General features: G+C 38.3%; 1 protein-coding gene across 1 annotated transcript in view; it reads right to left on the minus strand.

Moving 5' to 3' along the window:
• The window catches only part of LOC122813454 (E3 ubiquitin-protein ligase HECTD3-like), a 699,643-nt gene that overhangs the window by 356,352 nt on the left and 326,600 nt on the right, over positions 1–16,691 (minus strand). The window contains exon 9 of the mRNA XM_044085769.1: positions 14,328–14,409. Coding sequence (XP_043941704.1) covers positions 14,328–14,409 — 82 coding nt within the window. The remainder of the gene's footprint in view (positions 1–14,327; positions 14,410–16,691) is intronic.

Raw genomic sequence — 16,691 nt, forward strand, 5'->3', positions numbered from 1 at the left:
TGTGACTTGGTCTGAAGTGGACTGATAAAGCTCCTTTTTTCGCTGGGTGTTGTGATATATATCTCAGGGATTCTTTGTTTGTTAAAAAAAAAAAATATATATATATATATATATATATATATATATATATATATATTGAAATGTTGAATTTCAGTATTTCGAGACTATAAAGTCAAAAGTGCAGTTACGCGATACTGCATAATAGCAAATCTGGAAATGTCGCATTTGCCATTATGTGTTCTCATGTGCGTGGTGCAGTTTGTGAATTTAGCTGTGGTTTGAAGTAAGTGGTGTTTTTTTAAGGATATTGGGTAGGGATTTTAGTGTGTGTGTGTGTGTGTGTGTGTGTGTGTGTGTGTGTGTGTGTGTGTGTGTGTGTGTGTGTAGTGGTGAGTTTTATGTGTATGTGTGTTTAGTCTGACCTCGGAGTTAGTATATATAAGTAGGGGTGGTGTGGAGGGCGCAGCCCCCCACATGGAGGGTGCAGGGAGCCTTGCCCCCCCTGCTTTTAGCATGATTGTGTGAGTGTTACTTTTGTTGTTTGTGCATGTTGGTTTAGTTTTTTGTAGTGTCGGCAGGTAGGTGTATTTGTGTTTGTGTGGTGTAGTGTTTTGTTTGTGTGAAGTTCGTGGTTTGAAAGTTCGTGGTTTTAAAGTTTCGGGTTTTTGATTTTTCAGCTTTATAGTCTCGAGATACTGAAATTCGATATTTCAGTATTTCGAGATTATAAAGTGAATATATATATATATATATATATATATATATATATATATATATATATATATATATATATAAATGTGTGTGTGTGTGTGTGTATATGTGTGTATATATATATATATATATATATATATATATATATATATATATATATATATATATATATAATATTTATATGGGTGTAGGACACTGTATTGAACATACAGTGTCCCGACACCCTACAGATCAAACACCCCCACACCCCTTGCTAATTCTATAGACTATCTCTGAGATCACACAGTCCCTGGGGGAATATTGCCATACCTGGTATGCTCCCCAATATATTGTAAAACAATGGGCTGGATTCCAAAGGAAAGCTGTGGACAGCACAGCATCCCAAATGAAGCGGTGGATGTGATACCATAACAAACTCCAAAAAATTATGTATTCATCCTAGGATAATTGCAGACTCTATGCATGCCCGCCAGATTCCAGCGGGTGCATTCAATCCAATTTAAATGCAACAGAGTGCTTCAGCAACAATTTACTAAAAACACTCAGCGGGGGCCATTTATGCTGAATTTTAGCACTACTTTATTCTACAAATTCCTATGCAATCCTGCAGATTCCACAAACATAATTAAAAAAAAATGAAACCAGCATTTAATGCACTAGTGCAAGTTGGGTGACTGCAGGCCATAAATGTGGACACTCTGCAAAAATGTGTCCCAGAAGGCAGCCAGCAGGGCACTGAGCCAGGGTACAGTTGAGCCAGCTCTCTAAACCAGAAGCAACAGAAAGATACAGATCAGATAGAGAGCTAGTGCAGGCTGTGTGCAGATCATGTGCACCTCACATGCATGCTCGCAGTCTGTGAGGTAACCCAGTATTGGTAGAAAAAAATTGTGCCTGATTTTGAGTATACTGGCCTCTGGGACATTTCAGCAACCTATGGGAGAATGTGTAGGAGTGTTCCAATGAGCCACCAGTCACACTATTGCACAGTTCTTGACAACAATGTGCACCTAAGTGGATGAATACTTCCACTTCCCAACAACAGCCATCGAGCTCTGAATTGTCATGAAACAGTTCTATGTCATTGCTAACTTCCACTGTGTCCTCAGTGAAACTGACTGCACCAACATCCTAATGAAAATCCCAGTGTTATAGAAAGGGGAGCCCATCACTTAATTGTCAGGTGGTGTGGCAGACAGCCTCATTACTAATATCATGGCAACAGTCCCAGGTAGAGTGCAAGATGCTGCAATTTGGGTAGAAACAGTTCTGAGAGCTGCATTCCAACATGGTAAAATACTGGAGGAGCTACTACTAGGTTTGTGACCACCACTATTTGGTAAGCAGTAGCCAGATACTGCAACAGGAAGCAAGATGACTAAATATTCCTTCTCATCCCCCTAAAAACAGGTGACTGTGGTTGTCCACTGGATTCTTGGCTTATGACCCCATACAGCCCCATCAACAACTTCTGAGGATGCATACAACAGAACACACACCACTACATGAAACGCCATCAAGTATGTGTTTGGTGTGCTGAAAGCAAGATTCAGATGTCTGGACACATCTGAAGGTACACTTCAATACACACCAGAAAAAACATCACACATGGTCACCTTGTGTGCCATACTGCACAGCATCATAATGTATAAACATGGTGACCTATCAACAGCAAGTGTAGGTGACTTACCTCAAGGACCTCAGATGTCTGATGTAGAGCTATCAGAGCTGTCACAGAATGATCAGAGGACATGAGTGAGAAGAAATAGGCATGGATGACAGAGGATGTTACCATATGTCTAAGTGCAGGCAACACAGCAGTGACTGACACACATCTTTGAATCATGACAAGCCAAACATACAGAAAAACATACACTAAACAGGGATGTTCACACAATGTTTCCCCACAACAGCAGTACAGAGCATGACTAATGGAAAGAAACCATTAGTTGTCCACACTGAATATCATATATAACAGAATCATATGAGTTACCTGTAATACCTCATACACACAATATAGCAAGGAACACATCCAGATGCCTACAGAGAAACATAACCACATGAATTGTCCCAGCAAGTTACATCACTTAAGAGGACCACCTGGCATATGTGTCACACACAGAAGGTGTGCACAATACAAGGTGTCACTGTACAGGTAGGATATCATACAGATAATTAACATATGAAGTTAGCTGTACAATAGCCAGTACCACAAACCTCTAGGCCCATACAGTTTATGGAAATGTCTCAGCACAAACACAACCTAAATGCAGGAGTTGTACAGTAACACTGATGCATCACACATAGCATAGTGATATTTAACAGTGCTGTACAATGCATTATATAGTATACAGTAGAATGAGTAATGATAAACATGTCAAGGACCAGCCAGACTTAAACATACCACAAACAAGTTTCACATCACATACCTGATGTGCAATGTCACACATAAGGCAATGCTATGATACACAGGTGCAACGTGAGTCGGCTAGAAGTAAGAATACATCCAATTATGCAGAGCATCAACGGCAGTCAGTACACCAGCCATGGGACATGCAACATTGTTTAAGATACAATAACATAGGTATATATGTGTGTGGAATCAAGTAACTGTGGGAGGGCACACATGGGAAATACATGTCATCAAAAGGATAACAAAGAGCAGTTTGTCTACAGAAGTAGATTTAGATCTGAGGATGTGACATGTGCAGTACCATATTAAAATGCATCAAGCAACACAGGTATGCATCCAGAGACATACCTATGAATGCAGGAATGGCAGAAAATAAGAAAATGTATAATGTAGGAATAAATGCTTGATGACTAAGATAACATGCCATTAATCATGAAAATACTTGCTTTATGTCAACTAGCAAGAAATGCATATATGGAAGCATGGAGATTGTCACACAGTGCATTGCTGCCATCAGTTTCTGAACTAACATATAGTAACAATAAATATATACAACATATCACAGATTGAAGGTAGTCACTTAGGTCAGATAAATGATCAGAATAAACCTGTGACATCTCACAACTATAGATGGATTAGTCAGTGGTCAGCACAGCAATCATCATTGCCACAGGGTCAGAATGAGACAACAGGATATACACTGGATCAGTTGTCAGTGTTATACTAAAGCAGTCTAGGTTGTCCAAGCTGATGGCTCATACAGCAGTCCTGGCTGCCTCTGCCATGTCTAAAAATACTCTGCCCACAGTTCTGTACCAAGGAGCCAGATGTGGTTACACTAACATTTCAGGACACACTGTAATAAAGGAGCAGTAGTGCGATGTGTCTGAGCATTGCTGGGCTCACAGCTGATTGACCAACAGCAGATGTGCTTGCACAATGCAGCTCAGACATCAATGTCTGAGGGCCATGTGTGGGTCCAAAAAGAAGGGGTCTGTGCCTCTCCCCACTTGAGGTAATTTGCTCAGTATAGTTAGGGCTGATAATACCCAGTTTATAGTGCAGCACTTCTCTAGCATCACTGTAACAAGGCTTTCAAAAGTGTTTGCAACATATATCACACCATCATGCTGTGCAGCCAATGCTGGCATGACATCTCCATGTCTGCACTCCTGACCTCCATGTAATACATGCAGCCAGTGTGCTACATAATCAGTGGCATGGACAGTGCATGCAGGTCAGAGCCATAATGTTATTGTGAGCTTTCATGTGCCTGTCACAGTAAGTGGACATTTGCTGACATGCATCCATGCACATCAGCTGCACTTCCATGTATAGTCCAAAGGACAGTATCATTCCATCATGAGGAAGAATCACTGTCAGTACCAGACACTGCATTGCACAGTAAGTCACAGCAGTCATCATGTATATCATCTGATGTCTCCACATCATCAGAATTGTCGGCCCATTATCTTCCCTATGAGAGGCTACACCATGAACCACATACCAGCCCCTTATGGTCTAAACAATGAACCCAGTGCAGTGGCCCATGCGACATTTTCCAGACTGTATGAGTGAGGCACATCACATCTCACCTCAGGATAAGTGGATGGGTTACTGGAGGATGCAGGTAGTGAATGTGCTGCAAAAAGAGACGGATGGCACATGCCATATACATTCACCTTAGTCAAATGAGGCAGCATAGGACTGACATTTTGGACAACTATATAATTACAATGCTTATGATGATATGGACTTATCAGGTTGAACACATTAACCAAATATGACAGAAAATGTGACTACATCATCTAAAACTTACTTGACATGTCCTCTTCTGACTCCATTGTCAGTGGTGAGGGTTGAAATGCCACTGTCATTTACAAAGAGAAACGCATACAACTCAGTAGTCAGAACAAACAAGACATCTTGTAGCATTCAACCTGATGTATAACACACAGCCAATAAGAGGTGCACATACTAGATGGGTGATAATATTGTGTTGATTGCACGTGTCCTATGCAGGTGAACAAGACCATATTACATCTGTGTCCTTCATGACTAATCAGCAACATTGAAATATATCAACCATACAGACACCCTCCCTGGTAAAGGAATGTATCATCCAAAGTAAAGGGGAACTTGTATTTGAAAATGGCATACAAACAACATGTGAGACACTCCTCATAAAAGGAGTCATAAAAGGAGGCAGAGGCACACAAAAACTATGTCTCTCACTAATAGGATATAGACTCACTTACATAACAAACAGTGTAGATGTCCTGATGATGTACCTGGGTAGGGAACAAGCCAACATTAATATCATAGATCACAGGTGTGCTGCATTATAGCAGCAATATGGACAACCAAAACCAGAAAAAACTGTAACCGTGCACACTTCCAAACAAAGAAATTAAAAATAATGTATCGGAATGAATTGAAGAAACAGGACAATGCTCTGAATAAACTGAAACTTTAATGTAATCTGTGAAAACACAAATAAATAAAGTTTAATCCATGAAAACACAAATAAATAAAGTTAATCCATGAAAACACAAATAAATAAAGTTAATTTAAAGTTTGTGTTTTCAATGATTACATTAAAGTTTCAATTTATTCACAGCATTGCCCCATTTCTTCAATCCATTCCACTACACTCTTTTGTGGAATTTCTTTGTTTGGAAGTGTGCACGGCAACAGTTTTTTCTGGTTTTGGTTGTCCATATTGCTGCTATAATGCAGCACACCTGTGATCTATGATACTAATGTTGGCATGTTCCCTACCCAGGTACATCAATATTTCATATCACATACTGCAACTTGGTGATAATTATGTACATTGTGATAATGTGTGTATAGCATGTCATAATGCACATGGTAGCAACTGTAATTTACTTATATTTCTCATAATGTCACAGACACACACAGACACACACACACACACACACACACACACACACACACACACACACACACATGCATACACACACACAGACCCACACACATGCATTCCTGTGTGGCTAAAACTATGTATACACATGTTCATATAAAAATCAACACATGTATACCCGCACATACAGTTATATCTATTGATATGTAGAAATATATGTATACACTTACAGCATGTATTCATACATATGTATGTGTTTTTGTTTATGCCTATATACATGCAGAAAGATTGCAACACTGAGTTATCATTCATAATATTTATAGATATATATATGCATGTATCTAAATATATCTATATCTCTCCATATAAAACTGTATATATATATATATATATATATATATATATATATATATATGGGTCTACCTGACTTGGTCGAATATTCATTTGGTCGACAGTTCATTTGATCGACAAGCATTTTAACTGGGGGGCTTCGCCCCCCACACCCCCCAATGTGGGGGGCTGTGCCCCCCACCCCCTAACTATATATATCAACTCCAGGGTTGCACAACTTTGGGGAAGGGGGCAAATGCCTGTCGATCATTTCACCAAGTCAGGTAGACCCATATATATATATATATATATATATATATATATATATATATATATATATATATATATATATATATATATATATATATATATATATATATACATGGTTCCCTATCAGAAGCCTGAAACACTATAAGCCTGAAAATCAAAATCCTGAAAACTAAAGCCTGAAAATTCAAAATCTCGAAAACCCAAAATCCTGAAAACACAAAATGGACATACTGACGTCATTGTGGCTTTGCTATTGTTAGCCCTGTGGTGTTAGGTCATGCGTTGGGTTCAGGTAAGTGTCTTGATTGGTTTTATGTTAGGGTTAGGGGTGGTTTAAGTGAGTTAGGGTTAGGGCGCGGGTCAGGTGAGTGTGCGATAGTGACGGACCTTAGGGTTAGGGTTAGGGTCAGGGTCAGTTGGTAGATATTAGTGTCTTTATAGTGACATATTAGCATTATTTGTGTTTTCAGGATTTTGAGTTTCAGGATTTTGGGCTTTCGGGATTTTGAATTTTCAGGCTTAGTTTTCAGGATTTTGATTTTCAGGCTTATAGTGTTTCAGGCTTCTGATAGGGAACCGTATATATATATATATATATATATATATATATATACATATACATGCATTTATGTACACATTTTATTTATATGATATAACACCATACTAAGTTTAGCAAGCAATAAATGTCCACATTTTCAGGTCTTTGTCCAATTGGTTAGGTGTAAATGTATGTAATGCTTTATCAGAGTATTCACAGATATAATGTATTTGACTTCCATCACTTCATAAAATTATAGCAATGATCAAATAGCTAGGCAGGTAAAGTTCTGGTTTGTAGTGTGAACAGAAGGGAAAGTTGTAGGTTTAAATCTAGTTTCTTCCAATTCGTGATCAGTAATCCTCATGTGTGCACAGTAGAAAGATTGAATGTGCAAAATGCTTGCTAACATGTAACAATAATACTTTTGTTCACTGTTCTTTTGTTTTACATAGCAATAATTACATATGAAAATAATGCAGTCCATTTGCTGTAATACATCATTACTTTTGATGTCTATAGCTGCTGAACAACTACGATCTGTGCGTAGAAGATATGCACGGGTTTGAGGAGCAGCAGAGGGAGGGAGGCATACTTTATTACTTTCTGCATTTATGTCTCCAGAAGTATCATTAACGTATTCTACTCTGCAGGTTTAGATGTGTATTCCTATGACATTTAGGCATGCAAATGTTATGGCAAACTTCCCATAATACATCTAGGAGGTATTTGTAATATGTATTGATTTATTGTATATAACATTAATGTGTGTATCATTTTATGTCAAATGTCTTATGTGTTATTAACAGGTATACCACTAACAAATTTGCAAAAAATAACTGCAAAAAATGCTGAAAAACACAAGACAAGGAACATAAATCATTTAGCCCTGGAGCATTGTAGGCATTCAATTTTATTTGTCATAATAATTCGCACAGTTCTAGCTTAAAGGTGAGGGGTCCCCCCTGGGATCTTGTTCAATTTGATCACTCACCCTAAACATGAAACTGTGCTGAGGGTGTTCGTGCACATGCTTAGACAGTGCATTCTCCAATTTTGACTTCCTGATGCTGTAAATATGTTCGTAGACCCTGTCCTTGAATCTACGATCAGTCTTACCAATGTAGAAACAAGGGCAGAGGTTGCAGGTTGCTAAATGTTCCTTGTCTTGTGTTTTAAAACTCAAGAGTCTGCAGAGGTAATTGATTATTTCTTCTGTACATTAGTTGTTTGTTTGTATCACTGGACCTTAGTACAATTACTTTTGTATTTTTTATACTCTCTGTATTTATTGTATTATATTAGTTAACTGACTGGGTAATGGTGGATACATGATTTTACTAGTAGGTAATTCTTTTAAATGAATTGCTTCTTTAAGCAAAAGTTACAAATATTTAAAAACATTTCAATATAAGTACAAATACTAAATGAATAAGCATGAATAAATAAGCAAGCATGAATAAAACTGACCAAGAATGAACATGCACACTGAGGATGACCTGACTTTAAAAATATTATAAAAAAACTTTGTTTAAAAACTGTGCTAAATAATTACTTGATGTGCAAAATGAGCAATTCATTTAAAAGGAGCTAATTGATGCTCAGCATGTGACACTTTAAATAGCTGCATTTTGCATTAGTTCTGTTTGTCTGATGAAGTCTTGCTCATAGAAGCAAGATGAAAGCGCTTACACTACTTGTTTTTATGAATTAAAATTTGTCTCTGTGGATTATATTTTGTTTCTTGGATTTGTCTTGCCACCTGTGGTCGTCTTTCAGCATTCTTTTGCAGTTAACAGGTATGTTTTCTTACATTGAGGTTATGTGCTGTTTGTTGACACAACCTAAATGAAACACATCTGTGTTCAGCTGGCATACTGATTTTGACTTGCATGTGTTGCATATGTTTGGTGTGTATGCTGTACAGTCTAAGGCACCGCTTTCACAACATGCAGTTGCTAACTTGTATGCATGTCAGTGGTCCTTGGGGGTAGATATGCTGTGCATAGTCTTCCTCTTCTGTTATTGAATGGGTGTCTGCAAACTTGCAGTCTTTGTGCTGTTGGTGGACCTTTATTGATAAGGACTGCTTGTGCTCCACTACTCTTGCTACAGTGTAGCGTTCCACAGTGATTGTTTTTATAACACCACCTTACACACACTCTTCTGATGGGAGTGTGTCACAAACCATTACCAGTTTTATTGTGTTTCTGAGGTGTTGCATAGTATGCTCAAAATCATCAATATATTTTTAATATGTGCAAGTATATCCATCCATCCTCAACCCCTTTTTGCCATTTTGCACACACATGGGGTCGAGTTGTCAGTTCTGCAGTGACAATCATCTCAAGCCAAGGCTTACACAACATAATACAAATGTAGTCTGTGACAATGATATATTTAAGGAAAAGTTATGTATGTTTGTCATATACAGAATTTCTAGCTACTACATGCTGCTGTTGTGCTTGTGACTATGTAAAATTGTTATGTCAGTTGCACTCTGGCCCTGTATGTGACATATATGACTGTTGCAGTTAGCATAATGTGAGTAGGATACAATTGTTCCACTTGTGTTGGTCAAGTATATACGTAGAAGGGATGACAGTAACTCAGATACTGCATTATTCCCATTCTTCTCACATAACATGGTGATGTCATCCAAGTATATTTATATGCACATGTTATCCATGTTTATATATTGCACCCATCTGTGTGCTGATTTTTGCTGTCATATATTGGTTCAAAAACATAATGTGTCCTTGATTAAGTACCTTATGTAACATTGTTGGTTCATGCTGGCCCACTGACACAATGACCATGAGTGTGCAGTATACCAATAATTATTATGCCATGTAATATGCATTTTAATGCTATTGTTGTTTTAGAATACTATGATGAATAGATCGGCACATGTATCCTTGACATACGTCATTGACATTCAGTGGTCCCTTATTGAATATACTGAAGTGATGCTATATATAGCATCATTCATAGCTCCTTTTTGGTCATATCTTGATTATGGCACTAATCAGTCTTTTTGACCATAGCTTATATTAAGACATGTATACACAGGTTAGCATACATGTCTGTGTGCATGCACTTGTAGTTCAAATGCACTGATTTACGTGACCAACACACAACCTCCCTTGTAATACATACCTAGGTACATGCAATTATTACATTTTTGTTGTGCTATACTTGTGTACACACCACTGTCCTTTGATCAGTCTTGCAAACGTACTTTGATATTTATATCAGTGATGGTGAGTATGCTGCATGGCAGTATTTATAGGTATGTGATATTCAAGCCTACTTTTGTTTATCTATGCCATTTCCTATTTAACTGTTACACATTACTGTGTTTTGTGTCATTTGTACTTGACATGTTCATAGCCATCCCCAGTGCATTATACATGTCAGATGTTGGCCATTTGCTTTAATGTACATTGCAAGGACTTGCAGTCCATTTTGTATTGTGGACACATACATATGCAATGTCTCCCTTAGCTATGGTTTTCTTGCTTTATTCTGTGCCAGCTTTCTCTTGCTAACATTTCCTTACTGATGTGGGCCTATTCTGTCCATCTCCCATTCTCTTTATAGTTTGGCCTATATATTTCACCTATACATGACATATGTATATGTGTATGTTCACCTTTTTGTAGGCAATCCCCGTCAGAAATTTACAGCTTCCCGTCTGGTCATCCAGGTTGCGCTTAAACAGGGTCATGGAGGTGCTCTGCTTAATATGGATTGGAAGTCTATTGCAGAGGAGTGGCAACCTCTGAGAGATGTATCTGTCTTTCCAGCAGGTCCTGTTTATGTCACAGGTTGGACTGAGGTCACTGGAACGGGTGACTCTAGTCCCATTTGACTTATGGATGTGCAGCACTTCCATTAGATTTGGGTCAGAGATAGCCCTGAAAACCAGACATAAGTCACCTCTAAGTAGTCTATATACTACTGAGTACAGTGACAGTAACTTTAATCTGCCCATATAAGACATGTACTGGAGACCCTGAATTTTCTAAATTACAAATCTCTGAGGTCTCTCAAGTTGCTGCAGGTGTATGGTACAGTACATACCAAAGGGACAATAACATTCAATAGTAGTTCTGATGAGGAATGAGTACAGGGGAGTTATAACCTCTTTTGCTCTTGAGGCAATGCCTTTGCTAATCAGGTGAGCAACGTAGAATGCATTCCTCTCCACAGTAGACACATGGTGGTCAAAGTTGAGGTCACAGTCAACTTGTGTTCCCAGGTCTCTCACTACTGAATTGGTATATATGGTATTATTGTTTATTTTATAATCAGTAAGGACATTGTTTTTACCAAAGGGAATGACTATGCATTTTTTACCATTTAGTTTAAGACTATGGCTTTGGCACCAATCATTGGTCTGTGTAAGCCCCTTTTGAAGTACGCTGACATTGCTAGGGGATTCATTGACAGCACCTAATTTGCAGTCATTTGAAAATTAGGTGCTGTCATTGAATTCCCTAGTAATGTAGGTGTACAGTTATAATTTGACCTTGTGCGACCATGACGGGTATCATACACATGTAAGGCATATGTACACAAGGTGGGGGCAAATGAGTAGATTCCATCAGTGTTTGTGTTGTACTTTTGTGTTGTGCATTACAAAGACATTAGTATGCTTCCTGCCTCTGCACAGGCTTGTATTCCTTAGCGTTTACTGTTCATATCTGTATCGCCATTTACTTCAAATTCTGTCATCAATGTGGGTATGTGTGATGAGCCTTCTTTCTGTTTGACTCATGTAATATCATTGCATGTCACACATCTATGTTGTATACCTGAACACCCATCTGTGTTGCCTCTGGCATGGAATGTGTTCTTTAATATATGGATCCCATTTCTTCTGTGCTGTCGGTGTGTATAGTTATTGATTTGTTACATGGCTACAGTACTCTTTTGCTGTAGTACTGCTGTTTTGCACCATGCCAATTTGTTTGCTTATCATTTGTAGGGTTGGCGATTTTAGTTTGCCCTACACTGACTTGCTTCTGCATTTCCTTACCTAGATTTGATCATCCTTTCTGTTGCTTGGCTTCCACTTGCACTGCTGGCAGCCTAGTGGATGATGGTGTTTGATGTCCATTGTGCACTGCAGTGACAGCACTCCTCATTTCATGTTCTCTGATGCATGCCTACCGTCGGTCTTACTCCTTTTGATTTCACTGTCACACAGTTTGCAACATCTCAACACTGCTTTGTGCATTAGTACTTATATATTTTTGAGGTGCACCATGTCTGGTATGCTTCCATACCCTGTCTGCCATTTTTCTTTCACCCCAAGTTGTATAGTCCATATGTGTGTTGTCTGTGTACCTTACCTATCCTTTATGAGTATTACAGACCTTTGTCCATCATGTTTTGTGATATTTGTCATATGCCTGTACCCGTACCTTTTCCACCTCCTCGTTCCATGTCTTTTCCATTCCTTCTATTCTCAAAAAAAAAAAAAGAGGGGGCCTATCCTATCCAAAAAAATAAAAAAATGCCCATGACCCTCTGCTTCTCTATCATCCCTCGAGTGCCCTCTTCTTTACCCTCACCCCACATCTGCTTTTCTATTACCATATATCATTAGGTGTGTGCTTTATGTGTATTCCCCACTCATATCCTGCACCCATTGTTAGCTCCCATTAGCCATGGAAATGTGGCAATGATTGCCTTTCATCTTACTTAATTTTTATTAGAAATTTTGGGTACTGTGTTGAATCCTGCACATAATAATAATAATAATGGGTGTGTTTTTATATATCCATGTAATTATTTTGACAATATCCATAACTGTTTGCAGATATTTGTCATTTTCCATGATTATTGCTGATGCACATTTGTCTGCAGCTAGTAGTTTCCACATATTATTGACATATTCTGTTCTGTTTGTATACCTTTCACAAACATGCATTGGTAATGCACATGTATTACTTTCTAGATGAGTTTTTCTTGAATACAATTTTGCCATGACTGACTGCAGTTGCACTGATGGCAGGTTACTTGCTGTGTCTGCATTGCACTATTTTCCATACACCAGAGAATATTTTCATATAACCAGACTTGCTGAAAATATTGTGCGAAACCTGGTATATTCCACCAATTTCCACCAATCCTTTGGAATGTAGCCCATAGTAAAAATAAAAAATGACTGTAAATGGTTAAAAAAAATAAAAACAGGAAAATGTTTTGTAGAAGTCTACAGGAAATGGGATAATATACCATTATTTCTTTTTAAATAAAAAGTATGAAAATAATTATAAATAAGCCAGTGTTATGAATGATTTCTGAAACCTAGATGCAAGTTAAATTTGCAAATCATAAGAGAAATCTTGTCTTACCATCCTGACTGTACAGTCAGTATAAGATAATACATATTTGAAAAGAGTGACTTCTAAATAAAAAATCTGTAATGACAAATATATTGGAAGGAAGTGAATTTATCCCTGCAGTATGCACAGAAAACATCTTTGAAGCAAAAAAAGAATTGACACATCCAAAGAAAATAAACACCTGGACCAATGATCTTCCCTAAAAGAGCATATAAACAATACAATAAAGCATATCTTAGAAGAACCACAATACTGAAAATGTTTTTCAAAATATGATTTGCTATTCAAGAACCAGAAGTAATACCATTCCCACCGAGACATGATAAACAGCCTAAAAATCTAATTTCTACATGAAAGTAAAGAAATTAACCAGGGAAAAAATAACCAGAGGATAGTGGTTGGTTTTTTAATACCAGAATGAATACCCTGAAAGTTCCACTGTCATGGTAATTACACTTACCCACAACTATACAGTCTTCTTTGGGTCACAACTATACTGTCTTCTTTGGCAGTAAAATGTAACATTTGTATAGAATCTCAATTAGTACATAAAAAATGGTTTAAATCTATAGCAACGAAAATTATAGCTACTAAGCATAAGCAGATATGTTTACAAAAAGAAAAAAAAATAAATAAATAACCTACCAGTCAGCCAATGATAATTAAGAATCACAGTACTACCATTAAAAACAAAAATATCAGGGGATCAAAAAGAGGAGCAGTTTGTTATTTTTAACAATGTAAGGCCTTTGTGTACATATAATTAGAGATAGGAGCTCTGGTAATCTGTCAAGGTATATCCAGTGTATGTGCGCTCACCTTAAGCTGAAGAAAGGTGCCTACAGTGTAATTCCAGGTAGGGACAATGTGAGTTAGCAGATTATCCAGCACCATTACGAACCTAAAAACATAAAAAACAACACAAAATTATGTGAAACACCTCCAAAGACAAAATACTAAATGCATCCATGACAGGATTTTCTGGTCACAAAATGAATTTAATGAAGTTGTGCAATAAATTATTCTAAACTTCTGAAGGCAAAGCATTATTTCAGGAGAACTGATAAGTTTTTCTCATCTCATATCTAAATTTTGTTGCTGAAACTTATTAAAGTTATTAACACTCTCTGTTCAGATACTAAGGAAGTACAGCCTAAGTGAAAGTGATAAAGCACCTATATACTGATAAGCTATTCAGAACACAGAAATGTAGTAACCTGCTACATTCGCAGAAAACCTTAAGTAGGAAAACTTATTAATTCACTGATTATTTACTCTTCATTGTGATTTGTTTATTCCATTTTTTTATTCATGACAGTCTTTATAAATAAGGAAACTCCGAATGAGTTAACTGAAAGATACAAGTACTGGATTTGATTCTGACCTCTGGTTATTGGCTAAGTTTGCAGCCTAATATTTACCCAAGAACATATGAGTTTTACCTTCTTAAAAAGAGACCTACCTAATCAAGCACATTTCATTGGTTCACACAAAAACAGATATGCATAGAGAATGTAGATACAATATGGCACACAACAGTTTAAAGGAAGGGGTTAGCTTCCTAAATCATGTTTAAAACCCTTGTTCTCTGTAATAACAATGCTTCCTGATCCACAGTGCAGAAACCATAATCAGGTTTTACTGACTCTTATTTGTACAGCTAACACTTTGAAGTTAAAGTTTCCCTCCTGATCTTTCTATCAGTAAATGCATTTAGAATATAGGTTCATAGGTTCATAGGTTCATACTAGGCTATCTGCCCGAGGGCATTTACAAGCCTAGCCCATCGTTTTGTGGCTTACGCCACCCCTTTAGTATGGGGAACTATACCCATTATTTTGCTGTGCCTCTGTCGAGCAGTGACACTGAGGTAATCCCTGGGGTATATCTGTGATCTCCCATCCATTGGTCAAGATTTCTCTTGAACAAGGCCAGCGAGGTGCTCTGCCTCACATGTACCGGGATTTTGTTCCACAGCATAGGGAGTCTTTGGGTGATGAATCTATCCCTCCAGCACGTCCTATTAATAGCCGTGTCAAGGTTTAAGTCTCCGCCCTTGTGGCTCTGATGGATCTAGATTTTTGAGGTGAAGCATATTCATCAAATCTGGGTTTGACATGGCCTTGTATGTTAGGCAAAGGTCACCTCTGAGCAAGCGGTAAGCGACTGAATAGAGCTGGAGTTCTTTCAGTCGGGCAGCATAGGACAGATTTTTGAGACCCTTTATCCTTTTGGTGAGGAACTTTTGTGGCCTCTCCAGCTGCTGCAAGTGTCGGGTCAGATACATTCCGAATGGGGCATTGTACTCAATCATTGGTCTGATGAGTGATGAGTAAAGGGAGACTATGACCTCCCTTGATCTAGATGAGAATCCCTTCATGATAAGGTGGGCAATGTAGAAGGTCTTCCTAACTACTTTAGCTACATGGGTGTCGAATGACAGACTACTATCAACCTGGGTCCCCAGGTCCCTGATAACTTCTTCTGTGCTCAGTGGATTGCCACCTATTTGGTAGCTAGGTAACCTTGTTTTTCCCGAAGGGTATGACTATGCATTTTTGGCATTTAACTTTAGGCCGTGGCTCTGGCACCAGTTATCCGCTTCTGTGAGACCCTTCTGAAGGATATCTGTATCAGATGTGTTTTCTACTATGGCCCAGTTTGCAGTCATCTGCAAACTTTGTCAGCCATAACCCTCCTGTGTTTGCTTGTACTTGGAAAAGTAGATGCCAAACAAGAGTGGGCCCAGGACTGAGCCCTGTGGGACACCACTTGTGACAGGCTTTGAGTCTGACATGGCGCCAGCAACTCTGACCCTGTGGGTTCTGTCACTCAGCCAGTTTGCAACCCATCTTGTGATGTATGGGTTGACATTTAAGCTGATGAGTTTTTCAATGATACCCGAGTGGGGTATTGTATCAAGGCCTTAGCCAGATCGAGGTAGGCTGTATGGACTGCCTTTCCCTCATCAATGGCTTTGGTGACTGTTTCAAAAAGTCAACCAAGTTTAAAAGGCATGATCTGCCTTTGACAAAGCCAAACTGGGTTGGATCCAAAGTCTGCAAATTCCCTATGTCTTTATTTATGAGGTCCATTATGATCCTCTCCATGGCTTTGCAGATAAGGCTTGTCAAGCTAATGGGCGGTAATTTCCAGGGTCGGTGGAGGCACCGCCTTTGTGAA

This window comes from Protopterus annectens, chromosome 10.part0, assembly GCF_019279795.1.
Source record: "Protopterus annectens isolate FY-2018-M chromosome 10.part0, PAN1.0, whole genome shotgun sequence".
Lineage (NCBI taxonomy): Eukaryota > Metazoa > Chordata > Ceratodontiformes > Protopteridae > Protopterus > Protopterus annectens.